The sequence below is a fragment of the Mauremys mutica genome, chromosome 7, assembly GCF_020497125.1.
Source record: "Mauremys mutica isolate MM-2020 ecotype Southern chromosome 7, ASM2049712v1, whole genome shotgun sequence".
Classification (NCBI taxonomy): Eukaryota; Metazoa; Chordata; order Testudines; family Geoemydidae; genus Mauremys; species Mauremys mutica.
This window is the reverse complement of record NC_059078.1, coordinates 54,955,444-54,973,524: the sequence shown is the minus strand read 5'-3', so window position 1 is coordinate 54,973,524 and position 18,081 is coordinate 54,955,444. Positions and strand designations below refer to the sequence as shown.

Here is an 18,081-nt window from a genome sequence, read left to right as displayed (position 1 = left end):
CAGAGCTCTGTAAGTTGAACAGCTTTGGGCAATATGGTAAAGTGCATGTGAACAACTGTTCTTCCTCTCTCAAATGCATGCAGTTCTGTAACACCAAGGATAGGACTTGGCAAAGCATTGACAGAGCAGACTGTGAAATCACACACATTTCTCACCACTGCCATCCATTTGGAGAAATCCTGCCTCTAGCTGGGCTTAAGGCATGCCATTCTGCAGCGCCACATGGCACATTGTAGTACCAGAGCAGCCAACAGTCCATTGGTTCCTTGCCAAATTGATGTGGTGCCTGGTGGCAGGTGCTAACACATACATGTGCCAGTCGGAAAGGAGCTAGGTATTCTACATGGAAGTAATGCGGTTTCAAGGTATATCTGCACTGCAATTAAACCCCACGGCTATCCCATGTCAGCTGACTTGGGTTTGCAGGGCTCAGGCTGCAGGGCTATACAATTGCAGTGTAGATGTCCTGGCTTGAGCTGGAGCCTGGGCTCTGGGACACAGATGCACACACACACATACTGTTTAATTACAATGTAGATGTACCCTGAAGGACTGAGCTTGTGGCTGAGAGCCAGGATTGCCTCTGTTCTAATCCAGGCCTTGTTCATCTCCTTGGGCAAATTGCTGAAACCTATGTTTTCTAAAGCAGCCTCTAATTACAAGTGCCTCCATTTTCTAGGTGGCCTGATTTAGACATCCAGCAGTTCTGCTGGGAGTTGTGGGTGGTCAGCACCTCTGAAATCACGCCCGGGGTGTCTTAGAGGGAACCCAGAAACTGAAGCACTCAAAAGTAGAGGCCATCCTGCTCCAGTTTTCCCCATCGGTAGAGTGGGCTGATACCCCTCATCACAGTGTGCTGGGAAGATGTAGTTAATTCCCTTGGAAGTGCTCTATGCTGTAAATGCAGGTGGAGGAGGAGGATGGAAGGTGGGTTTGGAGAAGAGGATTTTAATTTCCACTGAGCATTTACTGCCCCAAATCTTATTTCAACACTTTGGTGTAAATTTTCAAGTCATTGAAAACCAGATGGGAGAAGCTGCTCTAAGAGCTGAACTGGACTCCAGGCCAAGCATTATTTGACAGCAGAGCAGTTAGAAGCAAGATAGCATTCGGAACTGCTAGCTACCGAGATACTAAGCCCACTATTTATTTAACTAAAAAAAAACCCAGATGTGGCACTTCTCTGCAGAATTGATTTCTGCTGAATTCCCCATGAAAGACACAGTGAGTTTGCGGTCTTTGGCCACCTGAGTGGGAGGTGGGGGCAGCGCACGCAGAGAAGTGGTGAACAGCTGTGGAAGTGGAAGCTGAACAGTCTGGTCTGCTGCATCTGATCCATGGGAGGAGAGCATTCTTCACCCAGCATGCATTGCTCATGGCAATTAATCCTTTTGCTCCTGGTCTTCTGGGAACAGATAGTCCCGGGTACTTGGACCATTCAGCAGTATAGTAGGTGTGTTTGGCAAGAGGTATCCAGAATGCTTAGCAGCAACCCTGCTATGTACTCATAGGAGAATCTCTGCATTCTTTCACCACATACTCATTAGAAATTCAGAAGACATTTTTATCTATCCCAATTCAAATTAAATTCTGACTAGATATATTAAAAAAAGAATCTGTCTAGTGCATATATACTGGCCACCAGCTTGGCTCCATAGCTTGAGTCAAAGAGCAAGGCCCTATAGTTGAGGGCTCAAACAGACTTAGAGCCTCGGTGGATCAGGGGAAGAGGTGTAGGTGTGTGTGTGTGTGTTTGTGTGTCATGCACTGACCAGCAGCAAGGCAAATAACCATTTAATACTTGGAATCAAGCCATGGATAAACAGTCCCTTCTCCCACGAGATTGATGCTCTGCCCCTGTGAATGATGCATCAGTGGGAATGCCCCCTTTTTTCACGCCAGCCCCCCTATGCAAACACACCCTTAAGAATTTAGGCTGAGAATGTCAAAGCTGCCTAAGGGATTTGGACACCCATTCCCATTTTTTATAATGGGAAATAGACACCCAAATCCCTTTGAAAACCTCTCAGCCTTAATTTTTTCTTGCTGGGTTTAAATAGCTGCTTGATTTTCTTATCAGGTTCCTGCGTGTTGGGTCCTGATTATGAATCTAAATGATCCCAGGCACCTCCATCTTTTTCTAAAGTCGTGTTTCCCACAGCTGAATTGTGCATTTTGCTTTCCTTTTCTCTAGTGCTGATGCTGCAGAGAAGAATGCTGTCTAAGAATGCCGTTTTCAAGTAAAATGCACTAGGCGAGCATGAAACCTGAGTTCAAATGGTCCTGGGCATTGTTATAGTGGAAGTGTGGTCCCCACCCCCTAGGGTGGTACTTCTGCTTCAGGCTTTTGAGGCTGATTCTTCCTGGGTCCACTGAAGCCAATGGAGACAGAATTTGGTCTTGTCTCTGCCTTTAATGATGGTTTTCTGTGCAGGCTCTGTTGTGTGACACTCTAACCGCAATGGAGTTTGCTCTGCTCCAAACCCCAATCATGCTGGAGGTTGCACAGTTGAATGGGAAGTGTCAGGTGCTGTGTGGAAGGGCTGAGGTCCTAGTCTGGTAAACAGGTACGGTTGCCCAAAATGTTGGGAACTGGCATTCGGGTACAGTGGAGAGAAATAACCAGGGGGAAAAGGGCTCCAAAGGCACTGTACCACTGCAGAGTGTCAGGGAAGACTGAGCTTATAGTGGGGCTAATTGTGTCAGACATGAAAGGAGCAGGGTTGCTGCTTTTTACACATATGATTGGAGGAGTCTGTGATGTTCCTGCCCTCTCTTGGTTGTGCCAAACATTTTCTATGCACATTTACAGAAAGCCAGACACTTCTCCCCAGTGCCACAGTCTGCCTCATCGATGCTTTGCCAGGATTTTTGCCTTAGAGTGATATATGTTGGTGTGCTGAAATGGTGAACATTAGGATAATGACCACCCCTCATTCATTTCCAGATTCCTTGCCAGACAGACCAGTTGCTGATAAAGTAGGTCCTGTGTCTGCACAGGAAAAGCCAGCTCAGGACAGTGCTCAAAGAGAGAAGCCAGCAATGGATGAGAAGAGAAGAGCTGTCAGGAGTCCCCCGTATATGGCTGATGTCTCCGTGGATGATGTAGGCATTCCACTGAGGGTAAGAGAACAACACTCAAGCTTACAGGCACATGCTCAAAATAAAAATCAAGAGCCAGATTCTGCCTTCATTTAGACCCATATAATTAAAGCCAGTGGAATTGCATGGGTGTAAAATATAACCCCCAATAGATTTATTTCAAAAGTCTTCCTTGTGTTCTGATCACCCCTTCAATTACTATGGGTGAAAGAATTTTCAAAATCTCATTGCACTTTTTGCTAGTTGTGTGGATTTAGTTTCCTCTCTTATTTTGCTTCATGTTGATCGGTAAGTTACGCTGGTCAGTTTCACTTCCTCTGTCTAATGCAGGGGTCAGCAACCTTTCAGAAGTGCTGTGCCCAGTCTTCACTTATTCACTCTAATTTAAGGTTTCGTGTGCCAGTAATACATGTTAATGTTTTTAGAAGGTCTCTTTCTATAAGTCTATAATCTATAACTAAACTATTGTTGTATGTAAAGTAAATACGTTTTTTAAAAAAGTTTAAGAAGCTTCATTTAAAATTAAATTAAAATGCAGAGCCCCCCCCAGACCCGTGACCAGGATTCGGGCAGTGTGAGTGCCACTGAAAATCAGTTCGTGTGCCGCCTTTGGCTCGTGTGCCATAGGTTGCCTACACCTGCTCTAGTGGAATCGTGCTGTGTTGCTGAGTTTGAGTTCAGAACACAGCAGTGGGATATGGAAGGGCTAAATTCCTTTGTAGGATCTAGCCCTACATTTTCCCAAAATTATTTTCACTGAATTAAAAAAAAATTCAGAAAATGTTTATACTGGTAGTAGGAACTTAGTCCTGGCATTTGAAACACACTCAATTCCACAAGCTGTCTGAATTATTTAGTTCAATCTTGCTTATAGCTATTCAGTAATAATAAATAAAATATGATAAAGGGTGCACATAGGTTTGATTGTTAAAGTAACCCTAAAAAATTGAAAATCTGGTGGAAGTCAGGCCAATTTTTTTTACTTACATCTATATATTTTTAACCAGAACACAGACAGATCAAAGGACTGGTACAAGACAATGTTCAAACAGATCCACAGGCTAACTAAAGGTACTGTAACATGGATAATTTTATTTTTTTTAAAGAGACTAACTGGATAACAGTTTGCTTCACATAGATGGAATATTGCACTGGGTATTAAATAAAGCATTTTGCATTTGTAATCCATGTTTGCTCTGGAACATAGAAATCAGCTAACAAGTTTAAAGACAATACTATCAAAGGAGAAAACCCAGTCAAGTCCAAGGGGAGGTGTGAATTTTATAAAAACAATAATAAAGAAGAGAATTGTTTGTGATCCCAAATCATTAACTGGGTGGTGGGTAGACAAAGGCTGCATCTACACTAGTATATTTCAGGAAATCTCCCAGTGTAACACAATGGTAGGCAGTGCTTGCGTGAGAAGGGATAAGGGGTCTTTTACCACCTGCTCATTTGATGCTGCTCAGATTTTGGCCCCAAGGAGCACATTTGTCCGCTCTCTTCCCCCTTCTCAAGGAAATGTCCCAGAGGAGATTAGTCCAGAATTTCCAAATAAACATATTTGGAAAGAGAAATGCATGTTTTAAAATGTTCCTGTCAGAGCCAGGATTCAGGTTGCTCTGTTCCCCTTGCTACAGTTAGAAAACATCACAGATGCCTTGCTGTCCTTATTTAGCAATGCCATCAACTGGTGCTGGGAAACAGGTCCCTAAACTTCAGTCTTAGCAGTACAATGAACCGAGTTGGTTTTTAAACAAGGAGAGGCTGCCCTGTGAAAATATGGACAGTGCAATAGAAAATAATTGGTAATGTTACATTGCTTAATAATGTAGGGCCTGATCCAAAACCCATTACATGAATGGAAAGACTCCCATTAACTTCAGTGGGATCTGGATCAGACTTCTGCTGTTTAAATACTGTTATCTTTAAAAGCCAAAATTATGGAGAGCACTTACATATTGGTTACAACATATCCTCCATGAATCCATTACTTTTGGGTACATTGTATGTTCCAAGTCTCTCATTAGTGTGAGAAATGACTGAGGTGGTATTAGCAATCGAACCACGCATAAGGCCTGATGTACATGATAACACAATTCTGAGCTGTGCTTACTAGTTCAAGTTGGTTTGCATTTGCTGCTGCAGATGCTATTTTGATGAGCTGACTAGTGAGTTTATGTAACCACTGCATTGTACTGGATGGAATGAGAACTGCTCAAGCTGTGAGTCGCTACATTTCTCCTTCACCTCAAATGATAGAGGCACATGCTTCAGGAGCAGAGGATGAGTTCAATCCCTGCTGTCTTTCAAGCAGCCCAGATTTGCAGCGCTGTGATAACCACTGACATGGCTTTGTTACATTATAGACTCAGCATGAGAAGGATCGTTCCACAACTTCTGTGGATTCTTGCCTCACCTGGTCTTCTTCTTTAAATCTTTCCTTTCTGTTCTTTTTCCAAAACTTGTTCCTTCCACTTAGAAACTCCTGAAGAAAACCCTTATTGCCCTACCTACAAATTCCCTGAACTTCCTGAAATCCAGCAAACACCCGAAGGTACCATAAGTTCAGCCAGAGTATCTGTTGTCTTGTGTTTGAGTTAACTATACTCTAGCTCCATTATAGTAATTAGATTCAGGTACTAGATTTCCATTATCCATTTATTACTCACGGTGGAAATTCGAGTACACCTAGTGTGCCTTAGTCTGTGATGTATAAAATGACTAAATCCTTCCTAACCCATTTATCTGTTTGAAAGTATGATGCCATTTCAGTCTACTATTATCAAAATAGGCAATAAAAGTTTACAGTGATAGAAAGTTGGGGAAACGATATGGTGCCTCCACTTCACTGTGGATAGTCTCAATACATGCTGCTTTTCTCTGCTGCAGAAGACAATCCTTACTGTCCTACATACCAGTTTCCTGCGTCTACTCCTAGTCCTAAATCTGAAGGTAATAGTAAAGGACAAGATACCTTTTTCTGCACAAATGCTGCCTTGTTCATTTATTTTCTCCCTGGAGCTTTTCCTAGCCACTGAGTGTCATGCTGCCTCCTAATAGTTCGCTGCCTTCTGAGTGTTGCCGTGATGATTTGAGGCCTTTTTTGGCTTTGTGGTGCTCTTCTGGCTTTTTCACTAGCCTTTGACTAATGCTATAAAACTGGGCTCTGCTTTGTTTCATGTGCATAGTCAGCTATACCTAGCCGTATGTGTGCAGTGGTTACTTAACATTCATACAATGCTGACTCACATTTCATCTTGATGATGTCTCTTGAAAGATGGCTTTAACCATGGTTTTGTTTTCCTTGGGAGCAATACATTTCTTTAATCTGCTCTTAACATTTTTAATATTAACACAGGATAGTGCCTGGCCCAAAAGTCACTGAAGCCCATTGACAAGATTCCCTAACGTTTCCATGGTCTTTGGATCAGGCTGTTAGTGTTTAGCTCTCTTTTTATTAATGTACATTTTAGAATAAATGGGACATTGCACATGTTGGTTTGCTCAAGGCTGGCCTCAGGAGCACAAGGACAGGATTTGGCGCTCTCTTCAGCCTGCTTTACCTGGAAACCCAGTATATCCCCTAGCTATCCTTTTGTCCTGCTGGTGGGTGGTTGCTCAGGTGGTGGTTCAAGCACTGCTCAGAACCCTTTGCACTCTTACTTTCCAAGAAGCTACTGCACTAGCCAGTGCTGAAGAGACTGTCCTCTACATGTGAGAAGCATTGGCATCTGCTGCACCCAGTTGAACAGGAGCCAGGACTGGCTAGGTGGGCAGACATCTCCCACTGGGGAAAGTGTGGTTTGGGACTGGCCTTTTTGGGGGTAATCAGTAGGGGTTTTCCAGAGCCCTTTACTGCTACAACGTAGGAAACTTGCCTGTATGGTGGGTTGTGCATAGTCAAACATAAAATATGGATCCCTTATGTCAAAGCAGGCTAGGGGATTTAGACTCATGTCCCCTGTTAAAATGAATGGGGAATAGATACTTTGAGACATGGGGATAAGATACATGCCCACCTTTGGTGCTTTGAGATGTATGGATGAAAAGTGCTATCCTATACAAGTGCAATGTATTTGATGCCTTAATAGCAGAGATATTGTGTGTGTGTGTGAGAGAGAGAGAGACAGACTATGGTAAGCTGATGAATGACTGTTATAAAGATGATTCAATTTTCTTGTTTCAGGATCCATTTTACTTTTGTCAGAACTAATGTATTTTGCCATAAAGCACTGTCATTAATGCAATAGGACTTTGTATTCCCATAAATGTCTCCTGCACATGTATAAATGCACAGATAAATAATATGCTCCTATTTAGCTAGTCGCGATATTATTAGACCAAACATTTGTCCTTTGTCCTTGCTACCATGCAAAGTATGTTTGGCTTTTAATATCTGCTTGGATTTTTTCTTTATTAGAGAATCCAAGATAGTGGCAATAATTGGGTCCATTCTGGCAGTTCTAGACTATTCAAAGTCTTTTGGAAGTTTTTTTAAATATGAAACAAAGGGTATGAACAGAGATGGACTGAAGCCTCAAAATTCAAATCCAGGTTTCAAACAATCCAAAACTCACGGTTTGGGATTAGGCCATTATAGAGAGAGAAGCCATTTACAAAATTCTGATCTGGGCTCTTATTTCAAATACCTGCAAAGTGTGCGAAGTTCAGCCCCAGAGTTTTGGTTTGGGCCCCACACACAACAACTACACTTCTTGAGGTTCAGTACAAACTACAAGGAAAAATCTTTGTCTCACAGAAGGAGTCCAATATGGAAGCCATGAACTGGTGACTTCTACCTCCCATAAGGAAGGCCATATGGGTAGGGTACAGGACTGGGAATCAAGAGTCCTGGTTTCTGTTCCCAGTTCTGCCAGTGACATAGTGTATGATCTTTACCAAGTCACTCAACCTCTCAGTCCTTCAGTGTTCCCCATTGTAAAATGGGACTAAATATGCTTACTCATCTTTGTAAAGACTGAGATGCAAAGTGTTATATATATATATATATATGTATATATATATATATTCCAGTTATTGCTGCTATGCTAGAATATTGAAACTGGAAACTAGCACTTTCTTGAAATGCAGTGCTTCTATATGTGTATATGAATTATTAGCTGCAATGAATTTTGGCATTTTCCTTCAAATAAATAATTTGTAAAGAAGTGTTTTCATTATTCCACCAGCTTTAAATAACTTCCTGAGAGGCAGTTGGCTGAGAGGGTATTTTTAGACATTCATTCACCTGTACTTTTAGGAACAGGCGATATTATGATTTGCCATATATTGTACTCTCTAGAGAAAATCCATTTTTTTTATATGGGAATAACCGTCACCTTTCCAGCAAACTGCCTCTCAGGAATTTCCTTGAGTGACATTAACTAACTCAACATCCTTTTTCTGCCATTTAGATTTGAAATATGGAAATGACACTGAAAACTGATGTTTCTTCTTATGCCAGCTCAAGACTAGCATAATTACAATGGAGTCACTAATCATCTGTTAGGAGCTAAACCCGCTGCTGCTCCAGTCAGTATGTAGCTTACCAAGACAATTCAGCAAAGGGGGAGCGGGGGAGAGAAGATTTGTTTGAGCTGAGCCTTTAACACACAAAGTTTGGTTCAATTAAAGGTGAAATTCAAAGTCAGTTCTTATGTTTTCCAAACCGATTGGCTCCTCAGAGTGAATGGCTTCAATAGCCTCAAACGGGGAGGGCAAGGATTGGGCTGCAAGCAGGAGCTACCCTCCCACCCCTTGCAGTGGTGCCTACAGATCAGAGTTGAGGCACATTGGTGGAGCGGGGGTCGAATGGGAGTGCTTACATTGCCATTGCCAGGCCTGTACCTGGTCAATGGATTGTGTATTTCACTGTCCCAGGCTATCAATCAACACCACTGAGTTCACCAGGCATTTGGTTTAACCTGTTGTTCTTCTGATGGCGTCATCCATTCTGTATTTCTAGTCACTGTCACACTACCCTTAATCCTTGGCTTTTTTAAATATTTCTTCTCAAAAACACCAATGTCCCTTCACCCACGGTTCTTTTTGCAGAATTCACTGTAATACATTTTTCTACGCTGTATCCCTTAGGCCTGTCCACATCTCCAAGACATCTGCAAGATCTTGAGTTTGGATCATCAGCCCCAAAGGCAGGATAGTCTTGGGGTGATGGCCTTAAACTGGGACTCAGATGCAGTGTGTTCAGTTCCTAGTCCTGACACTGACTTCCTCCAAGACCATGGGCACCTCATCTAAGACTTGTCCTGAAGACAAGCACAGACTCTACTGTGCCTTGAATCTGGCTCTAAGTGCCTCAAATCCCCATCTATAAAATGGGATTGATGAGACTTCTTTTATCTCACCCTTTTATGTGCCTGGCCTATTGAGAGTGTTCACTGTTTGGAGCAGGGACTATTTTTTCTTACAAGGACATGCAGCACCTAGCATGGTCTATGTTTGTTTTGTACCAAGCACATTGTTGGTGCTCAAGGAATAATTTGTGTGTATTAATATATTTAAATTCACTATACTAGTTCATAGAGGCAGAGTGGTCCAGTGATTGGAGCATGTGACTGTGAATCAAGAATTCCTGGATTCTATTTTCAGCTTGACTCTGGTATTACCTTCGGCAAGTCACTTAAGGTTTCGGTACCCCAGTTTGCCTTTCAGCTTTTGGTACCATTGGTATAATAATACCTACCTCCTCACAGGGGTTTTGTGTCACTAAATGAACAAATGGTTGTAACGCACTTTGAGACCCTCATAGAAAGATGCTGAAGAAGTGGAAATAATTTATATTTTCAGTTCACCTAAAAACTATTTTCTAAGTGTGACTTTCACTGCTTAGAATCCTCTCTTTGTCATGGGTGTTTGGCACATTACTATGAGATTAAGAACAATGTGTGACCAAAAGAAAGCAGAGAGGCCTCGAACTTTGCTTCTTAGTAACACTTTCATTTCACTTGCAAACTATTTTGTTTTGTTTTTCAGATGAAGATTCTGATTCTTACTCTCCTCATTATTCCTATTCTGAAGATAGTAAGTAACATTTCATGTGCAACTTTATGGACATGAATTAACAGTAAGCATCATTCATCTTGGCCTCCTGTGAAATTTACCAAGATTTTTGTATATGCCTTTTTGCAGCAAGGACCCAGCCCTCAGTGCCCCGGTCCAAGAGTGAGATGGACAACATTGACCCTGACGAGGTTGTTAAGAGATCTGCTACTCTGCCACTTCCAACTCGTACTTCATCACTGAAATCCAGCCCAGAAAGGTAACCTGAACTAAGGGAGAACCTCAAAAGTTCTCATTAGGGAGGGGACTCAGATGCAAAGCTTGGACCCAGATTTGGAGCTGAACTTTCCCAGAGTCCAGGGCAGTTTGGATCTGGAGTATATCAAGGAGTTGTGCTATTCCTCTGATAGGTATTGAAACCTTAATGTGTTCCTTCATCATCCCAATCTACCCCCTCTGTTTGTCTGTCTCATCCATCTATCGCCTCCATGTCTTTTCATATAGCTCAGGCCCTCTCTGGGGCAGGGACTGTTTCCTTTGGTACATGTCTGTACAGTGCCTAGCACAGCAAGACCTGATCCTTGATTGTGGCACTACACCGTAATATAAATATTAACAAGTATCCAAAGTGTCTCTAAACCGCCTGGATCTACAGAACTGAGCTGGAAGTCTCCTGAAAAAAGGCCCTTCTAGAGCCAATCTGTACTTGGAAATCCAGAGACACATGAAAATGAAAGTAAAGGGCAGTATGGTCTAGCAGACAGGACCTGGAATGCTGGACCTGCGTTCTATTCCTGGCTCTGCTGTGGGAGCTTAGGCAAGTCCCTTCAACTCTTGTGCCTGTTTCTTCTCCAGTCCTTTGTGTGTCTTGTCTAAATTGTAAGCTCTCTGGGTCAAGGACTATCTCTTACTATTTATTTATTTAGCACCTAGCACCCTGGGGCCTCTGAAGCTTGCACATCATCATCATTGTGGGGAGCAAGGGTTTGGATTTATTTCAGGGCTTGGCAAAGTTTGTTTGGGAAATGGGTCTTCTTGAATCTCAATCAGCTAATCAGCCCTGGAAGCCCAGTTCAACTCACTGTGAAGTCAATGGGAGTTTCGAGTCCTAGTTAGCATTAGATATTGTTTTCATTCCTGCTTTTTAACCATGCATGTAGAAGCTCATTGTAATAGTAACAAAAGCATTTACTGAACAGAGGGTGGGGAGAAAGCAAAATAGGCTATGAATATTTTATGCAATGATTAATTGAATCAGCTCTTAAAACTCTCTGCTCCCACTTCCTCACAGTGGTTTGCACTGGCTTCAAATGAGCAGTTCCATAGTCTGTTTTCTAACATAGAGAGCACCTAAGGCCACATGACTAGAAGATGATGTTCTCCCAACATAGCAATTAAAGAGGAAGTACTGTAGCTTCCTAGTAAAACTCTTATGAATCAAAAGATTAGACTAATTAGTGCTTTACATTATCAGGTAACAAAAACAGCAGGACTCAGCTGGGGAGAACATTTCCTAGGATTGGAAGTGCTAAAACAATCAGGTCTGTTCTACACCGTGGAAATTAGACTGGTTGAAGCCCCTAGAATATTTATAAAACACTCTACAAATGGTCTAATAACTGGCTAGAACAAGCAACCTTTTACCAGCAGGTTTAGTTCTGGTTAATGCTTAACCAATCCAGTGTGAACCATGGGAGTACCAGTAGAGATGCACACAAACTGAAATGGTTCAATTTAGCCCTCTCTTTACTGTCTCACAGTACACTGGTGGCCTTGCAAAACCTGCCAGAATGCACTACTTCTGGGAATTGTGGGATAGGTTCCCAGAGTGCATTGCAACTGAGATGGTCTGGGCAGTGCTAGTGTGGATGTTACATAGAACTTAACCATCTCAAGTGGCTAGTGTTGTCTGAACTGTTTGTTCTTACAAGCCAGGTCAGCACAACCAGATCAGAGTTCTAGTACAGATGAGCCCTGAGAACCTCCCAGAAGAAGAAAGATGGGCCCATGTCACAGACTTCAGCCCCAGTTCCATCTTTTCCCAAAATTTAGGCAGAGTGTAGGGGGATGTTCCTGTTGGTATGCATACTTCCACCTTTTCATGTTCTCTGTATGTATAAATATCTCCTGTCTGTGTGTTCCATTCTGTCCATCCGAAGAAGTGAGCTGTAGCTCACGAAAGCTCATGCTGAGATAAATTTGTTAGTCTCTAAGGTGCCACAAGTACTCCTGTTCTTTTTGCGGATACAGACTAACACGGCTGCTACTCTGAAACTAGTCTCAGAGGCTGACTTAAGAGTTCAAGCCTAGATTCAGTTCAAAGTCGGGGGGAAGGGTGCTGGAATTCTGCAAGCCTATCTCTAAGGTACTTCTAGTAAGGAAAGAAGTGCAAGAAACCTTTACTGTCCTTTCAAGTGATTTTTAGCAGCTGACACATATACACAAATTTAATTCTGGTTGCTATTAAAAAATAAACCCAAACCCATCTGACCTGTTCCTCTTGCAGCAAGTTTTCTGCTTTAGGCTCTGTCAACACTACTCAGCTTTTAGCGACACAGCTGTACCACTAAAAGCCATGCAGTGTAGCTGCTGTTTGACAGCAGGAGAGAGCTCTCCTGTCGACAAAAAACGTCCACTCCCAACGAGCAATTGTAGCTTTATTGGCAGGAGTGCTCTCCTGCCGACAAAGCGCTGTTCACACCGGCGCTTTTAATCGACAACACTTTTCTCTTTCAGGGGTGTGGGTGTGGGTGTGGTTTTTTAACACCTCTGAATGAAAAATCTTTTGTCATTCAGTTGCCAATAAAGAGAAAGCCACAGATTAAAAAGTTCCCTGATTATACCCAGATTAACTGAGGAAGGGGCTTGTCCAAAGAATACACTCGTTTTCACAGCAATAGCAGAGTTCTGGGCTAATTAGCCTCTCTTTCCTCAGGAATGATTGGGAACCCCCGGACAAGAAGGTGGATACCAGAAAATATCGGGCAGAGCCAAAGAGCATTTACGACTACCAGCCAGGAAAGTCCTCTGTTTTGGATAATGAAAAGATGGTAATGTTCCTTTTATCCTGCTCCGTGACTTGGGCCTGTGATTACAATATGCTCCACAAGTGCTTGTATAGTTCCATTCAGATAGGTTTCCTTACACTTATGTCTCCTACGTTATGCCATTCCCATATATTTTGTTTTCCAAATGTTTGAGTAACTTCTTAACATCGTCACTCCACTAAAGGCAGATTCTGGGGAGCTGAGGGGCCTTTCCTTGTGGACATGTTGTTTTCTGTGTTAAGTATGGCTCACTAACCCTAGTTTGTAATCTGTGTTTGACTCCATGGCCTGTCTCTGGTTTGCAAGCTGTGCTTATTTCTAATGCACAGCAATAGTTTATTCCATAGTGTTTGAGGCACCAGGCTGACTAGTGTTCAAAGTTTGTTCTTCTGAGGTCAGCAGCTTTAAAGAAGTTAACAGTAAGTTTCATGCTGTGTTAGTGTAATCATGGAAGTGCTAAAAAATACGGAGGTGTTTTTTATTAAGTGAATATTCTGTGAAGTAGTGATTGTTCTTCAAGAGGTATTTGTTTGAAAGGCACAGTTTAAAGTGCTGATTGTTTGTGGCACACAGTATAAGTCTGGGGCCGTGTTTTCATTAATGCTTTGGAGCAGGATTGAGGAGCTGTACAGAGCGAACAGTCACTTTTACTTTAAGATACAGTTGTGACAGGCAATTTAAAAGCAACAGAAGTATGTGGCTAAACTACTGAATAATATGTCTGACTCAGGGTTTTTTCCCTGTTCAATATTTGCTTTCAAGTAACATAAGGCCCATTATTTTATCCTGGGACTAATGCTCCTTTCACACCAATGTAACACCATCAATTTCAATGAAGTTACTCTTGGTCCAGGCCTAATCCAATGCCTGTTGAAATCAGTGGCATCTTTGCCTAGACTTCAATGGGCATTGGACGCAGTACACTGATGTAAGTGAGAGGCAAATCAGGCCCCTAGTTTGGGTGTAATAGGAAGGGTCATTCCTGTCATTCTGGCTGGAGCAAGACCCCCTTGATTTGAACAGGAATTTTGCCTAAGGACTATAGGCTCAGACTCTGTGATTTAAAGCCTGATTCATCAAAGCACTGAAGCCCATGCTTAAATCCCACTCGAGTCAATGGGACTGTTCACATGCTTAAAATTAAGCATGTGCTTCAATGTGTTGCTAAATCAGAGTCTAAAAACCAGAAGAGGGACAATCACCAAAGCAGCTGGAAAGACTCCTGCACAGTTAAGTAAAGAGTAAGGTGAGTTCTGAGAGTGACACTCCTGACCATTTTTTGTTTTTTACCAGCTGTCATTTCAAACCAAAGATCACAGAGGACTGATGCTGAAACATAAAATGGGACTGAAGTGCCTGTTTGTGCTCTGTGTCAGAATCCTTTTTTCCTAGCAGCAAAGAATCCTGTGGCACCTTATAGACTAACAGACGTTTTGGAGCATGAGCTTTCGTGGGTGAATACCCACTTCATCGGATGCATGGTGCCACAGGATTCTTTGCTGCTTTTACAGATCCAGACTAACACGGCTACCCCTCTGATACTTTTCCCTAGCCTGTCTAAATACGATAGTGATCTGTAGACCTTGTTTTGTGTTGTTGAGGGAAACCTAAAAACCAGTAGAAGGGTTATCTGAAGATAATTTGCAGTCTATTAATAGATTGCAATTGCTATGCCATATTCAAAGCAGTAGCTACTAGGGGCTGATCCAAATCTCTTGCCATCAATGCAAAGATTCCCATTGATTTCAATGGCCTTTTGATCAATTCCACTGTAAATTTTACTGTGCAACAAGGTCAAAACTTTTTGAGAGTCAATACGTAATGTATAGAGACAGAGGCATTGCATCTATTTGCCTGCAGTTAATGGCAGTACCTTTCTCCAATCCTTTGCGGTTTAACTAGGCTTATTAGACCTTTGGGAATTAACCTCTTTTTGTAGTGACTTCACCAGGTGACACAAAAAGTTTAACCATTTAACTTTCAGATACAAGCATTTCCCTTTCTCCCTCCTCCCAGGGGTCAGATAGTCCCATGGGGGTTTGTTTTGGGTATCAGCCAGCTTAGGACAGGAGATACCGTAATACAATTGGAAGCATAAGAAGAGTAAGCACAAAGGGTTGGCCCTAAACTGCCAAGAATTGCTTGGTTTTGGCTATTGTGATCGGCACAGAGGGCTGAGGGCCAGACATGCCTTAGCTCTGGCCCTAGCCCTGGCAGAACTCTCTCCTTGGCCATATCTCATTAGGATAAATCAGGTTCTCTACTTTCCAAGGTTTTCTCCTCCAGGACCCAGATTGTGGAAGTGCATCCGACATCCCCTTCTGTGAAAAGAGCCCTGAGCAGAGCCATCCAGTGGTCTGAGAACAGCACTGGGAGCTAGAAACTCCTGAGTTTTAAATCCATCTCTGACTTAAAATTCTTCTGTGGCCTTGAGCGAGTCACTTCATGACTCTTCCTCACTTTTCCCACCCCTGTAAACTGGGGGTGATAATACTTACTCACCTACTGTACACCACAGAGGTCCTGTAATAGGTAAAGGGTCAAAGTCAGCCTTGGCATACATGCCCACAACTCCTGACTAACTCACTTCAGTGGAAGCTGGATCCACTTATGGAAGGGCTGAATTTGGTTCATTGTTTTTTAAAGTCCTTTGAAGATGCCTACAGGTGAAATTTGTCTAAGTGCTCAGTATTACAGTGGGCAAAAATTATTTGCATCTCTCTTCACTGAGTTACTGTACAAACACCTTAATTTTGGGGGAGGATTCTGGACTGCACTTCAGTAGATGCACTGCACAGAAGGTATAGCCCAGGAGGAGTGAGGGACCAGGGTGGCTTTATGCCAACTTTTTGCCTTTCAGATTTTTAGCTGCTGAGGGAGCTGAAATGGCCACCAGTGTAAGCAGCCTTGGGGCTGCTCTAACTTATGGAAGCCTTCCCAGTGTTGCCTACAGGATGCACAGCAGTCCAGAGTCACTTGTAGTGTTCAGTGCCATGGAAAAACTCCCTCCTGCAGTCTGACTCTGACACATCTCCTGCACTAGTACTAGTGGGCGGAGTGGACAGCACTAGTGGGCGGAGTGGACAGCACTGGGCTACTTATATTGACTCCCGTGCACGGCCCCTATACACCACAACGAAAGCATATAGAGGCTGAGGTGGGGGCCTCCATGTCCTGCTGCAATTACTATAAATTTAGGTCCACTTAAATTTAAGGCTGGATCCATTTAAATCAAATTTAACCAGATCTATCTTTGTAATCTAGAGCACTGGATTTGTTCTCTCGTGTCACCAAAGTATGGTTACACAACTTTAAGTTGTTTTGTTAAAATAGATTTTAGGCATGAAAGGGAGATTTCTTTTTAGCTGTGCTGTTACCTGTCCTGTCTGGTTTTTCCTTCATTCTAGTTTTGTCCAATTCTCTAACATTTATTTGTGAACAAGCAAAGTATATTGTCTTCCTATTCATCCCCTTTGAGCTCTTTCAGAAGTGTGCTCTCTCTCTAATTGTGTCCTCTTGGATTTAGAATGCCACCTCTCACTCTGTTTGCTGTGTATGGACCACAGTTTCTCGCATATCCACGTGCTGTTAAAGATGCAGTATATTTAATGCTGATCTGGGGCTCAACAACAGATAATTTGCATTTTTCAACCGTTTGTTTATTTATTTATTTATTTATTTATTTGCCAAATGAAAATTAAAAAAAAAATATTGGCTTAACCTTGAATCTGAGAGAGCTTTTAACTGTAGAAGCAAAGGACTATAAATTACAAACCTTGAGGTCCTTTCCTAGCTCTTCCACTGACTTGCTGTGCGATCTTGAGCAAATCACTTAACCACTCTCTGCCTCAGTTTCCCCATCTAAAAATTGAACTAATACTTTCCCAGGGGTGCTGTAAGGTTTAATAAATGATTGTAAAACATTCAGAGATCCTTGAATGGAAGGTACTGTAGAAGTACTAAATTATTAAGCTAACTATCCGCAATATTCAATTGAAAACATTGAGACTGCATCTCTAACAGTCCCTTTCCTATGTATTCTTTGCATAATGTTATCCTTCTCTTTCTTCCATTCCCCTATCACCAACTCCTTTAGACTCGGGATATAAGCCCAGAAGAGATAGATTTAAAGAATGAACCTTGGTATAAATTCTTTTCGGAATTGGAGTTTGGGAAACCGGTAAGTTTGATAGCTGCAATGATTGATAAAGTCAACCTGCATTTTGTAATGATGCTGTTGCGACTTTACTCTAGTTCCTAGATACTCAATGAGACAGCCCTTCCAGAGTGAAACATGACAGTTCATAACTGAGCCTTGGCACTGACATATGCTAGTAGTTCGGTGACCATTTAAAACATTTTAAAGACATAATATTTGACCTTCAACTTCATAGGAAAATATGCCAACTAGTGAGGCAATATCACTTTCATGTGTCAGAGTTCAGCTTGAGGTTTTACTTGTTAAAGATAGCAATGATTGTTCTCATTCATTTATTTGTCCCCTTTTCCATACTCTCGTTCCCTCCTCCTCCTCACAAGATCTAGGATGGCTGCTACTTAACCTATTAAATAACTTTATGTCGATGAGAGTCACTATCATATTATAGTCTTGGGTCCTTCGTCTGTGGTCAAAAAGTACCAGCTGTCTATAAACTGATCTTGACCCTCTTCCCTGCTCTTTGCCGTCTTCATGCAACCTGTTCTCTGCCAAATACGCTGCAGTGGTTTGCATCAAGGATCCCAGGGTTGTTTCCAGAAACAATCCCCTCCAAAAAGTCAAATCAAGAGAATCACATATTTTTATTTCCAATCCAGCCGCATAGCCTGGATTTTACAGCTATAAGAATGATTAAATGAACCCTAATTATCCAATGACAGGTGACTTTTGGTGGATGGATGTGTTGATTGT

The 18,081-nt window shown here is 42.2% G+C and overlaps 1 protein-coding gene across 23 annotated transcripts in view; it reads left to right on the top strand.

Moving 5' to 3' along the window:
* Window positions 1-18,081, top strand: part of SORBS1 (sorbin and SH3 domain containing 1) — a 313,279-nt gene that overhangs the window by 223,964 nt on the left and 71,234 nt on the right. For 21 of the 23 annotated variants that reach the window (XM_045024362.1, XM_045024364.1, XM_045024363.1 and 18 more), the window contains 6 exons: window positions 2,948-3,123; window positions 4,110-4,173; window positions 10,099-10,146; window positions 10,255-10,384; window positions 13,061-13,175; window positions 17,269-17,352. In XM_045024362.1, coding sequence (XP_044880297.1) covers window positions 2,948-3,123; window positions 4,110-4,173; window positions 10,099-10,146; window positions 10,255-10,384; window positions 13,061-13,175; window positions 17,269-17,352 — 617 coding nt within the window. The remainder of the gene's footprint in view (window positions 1-2,947; window positions 3,124-4,109; window positions 4,174-10,098; window positions 10,147-10,254; window positions 10,385-13,060; window positions 13,176-17,268; window positions 17,353-18,081) is intronic. The other 2 variants (XM_045024371.1, XM_045024367.1) reach the window with 1 other exon arrangement.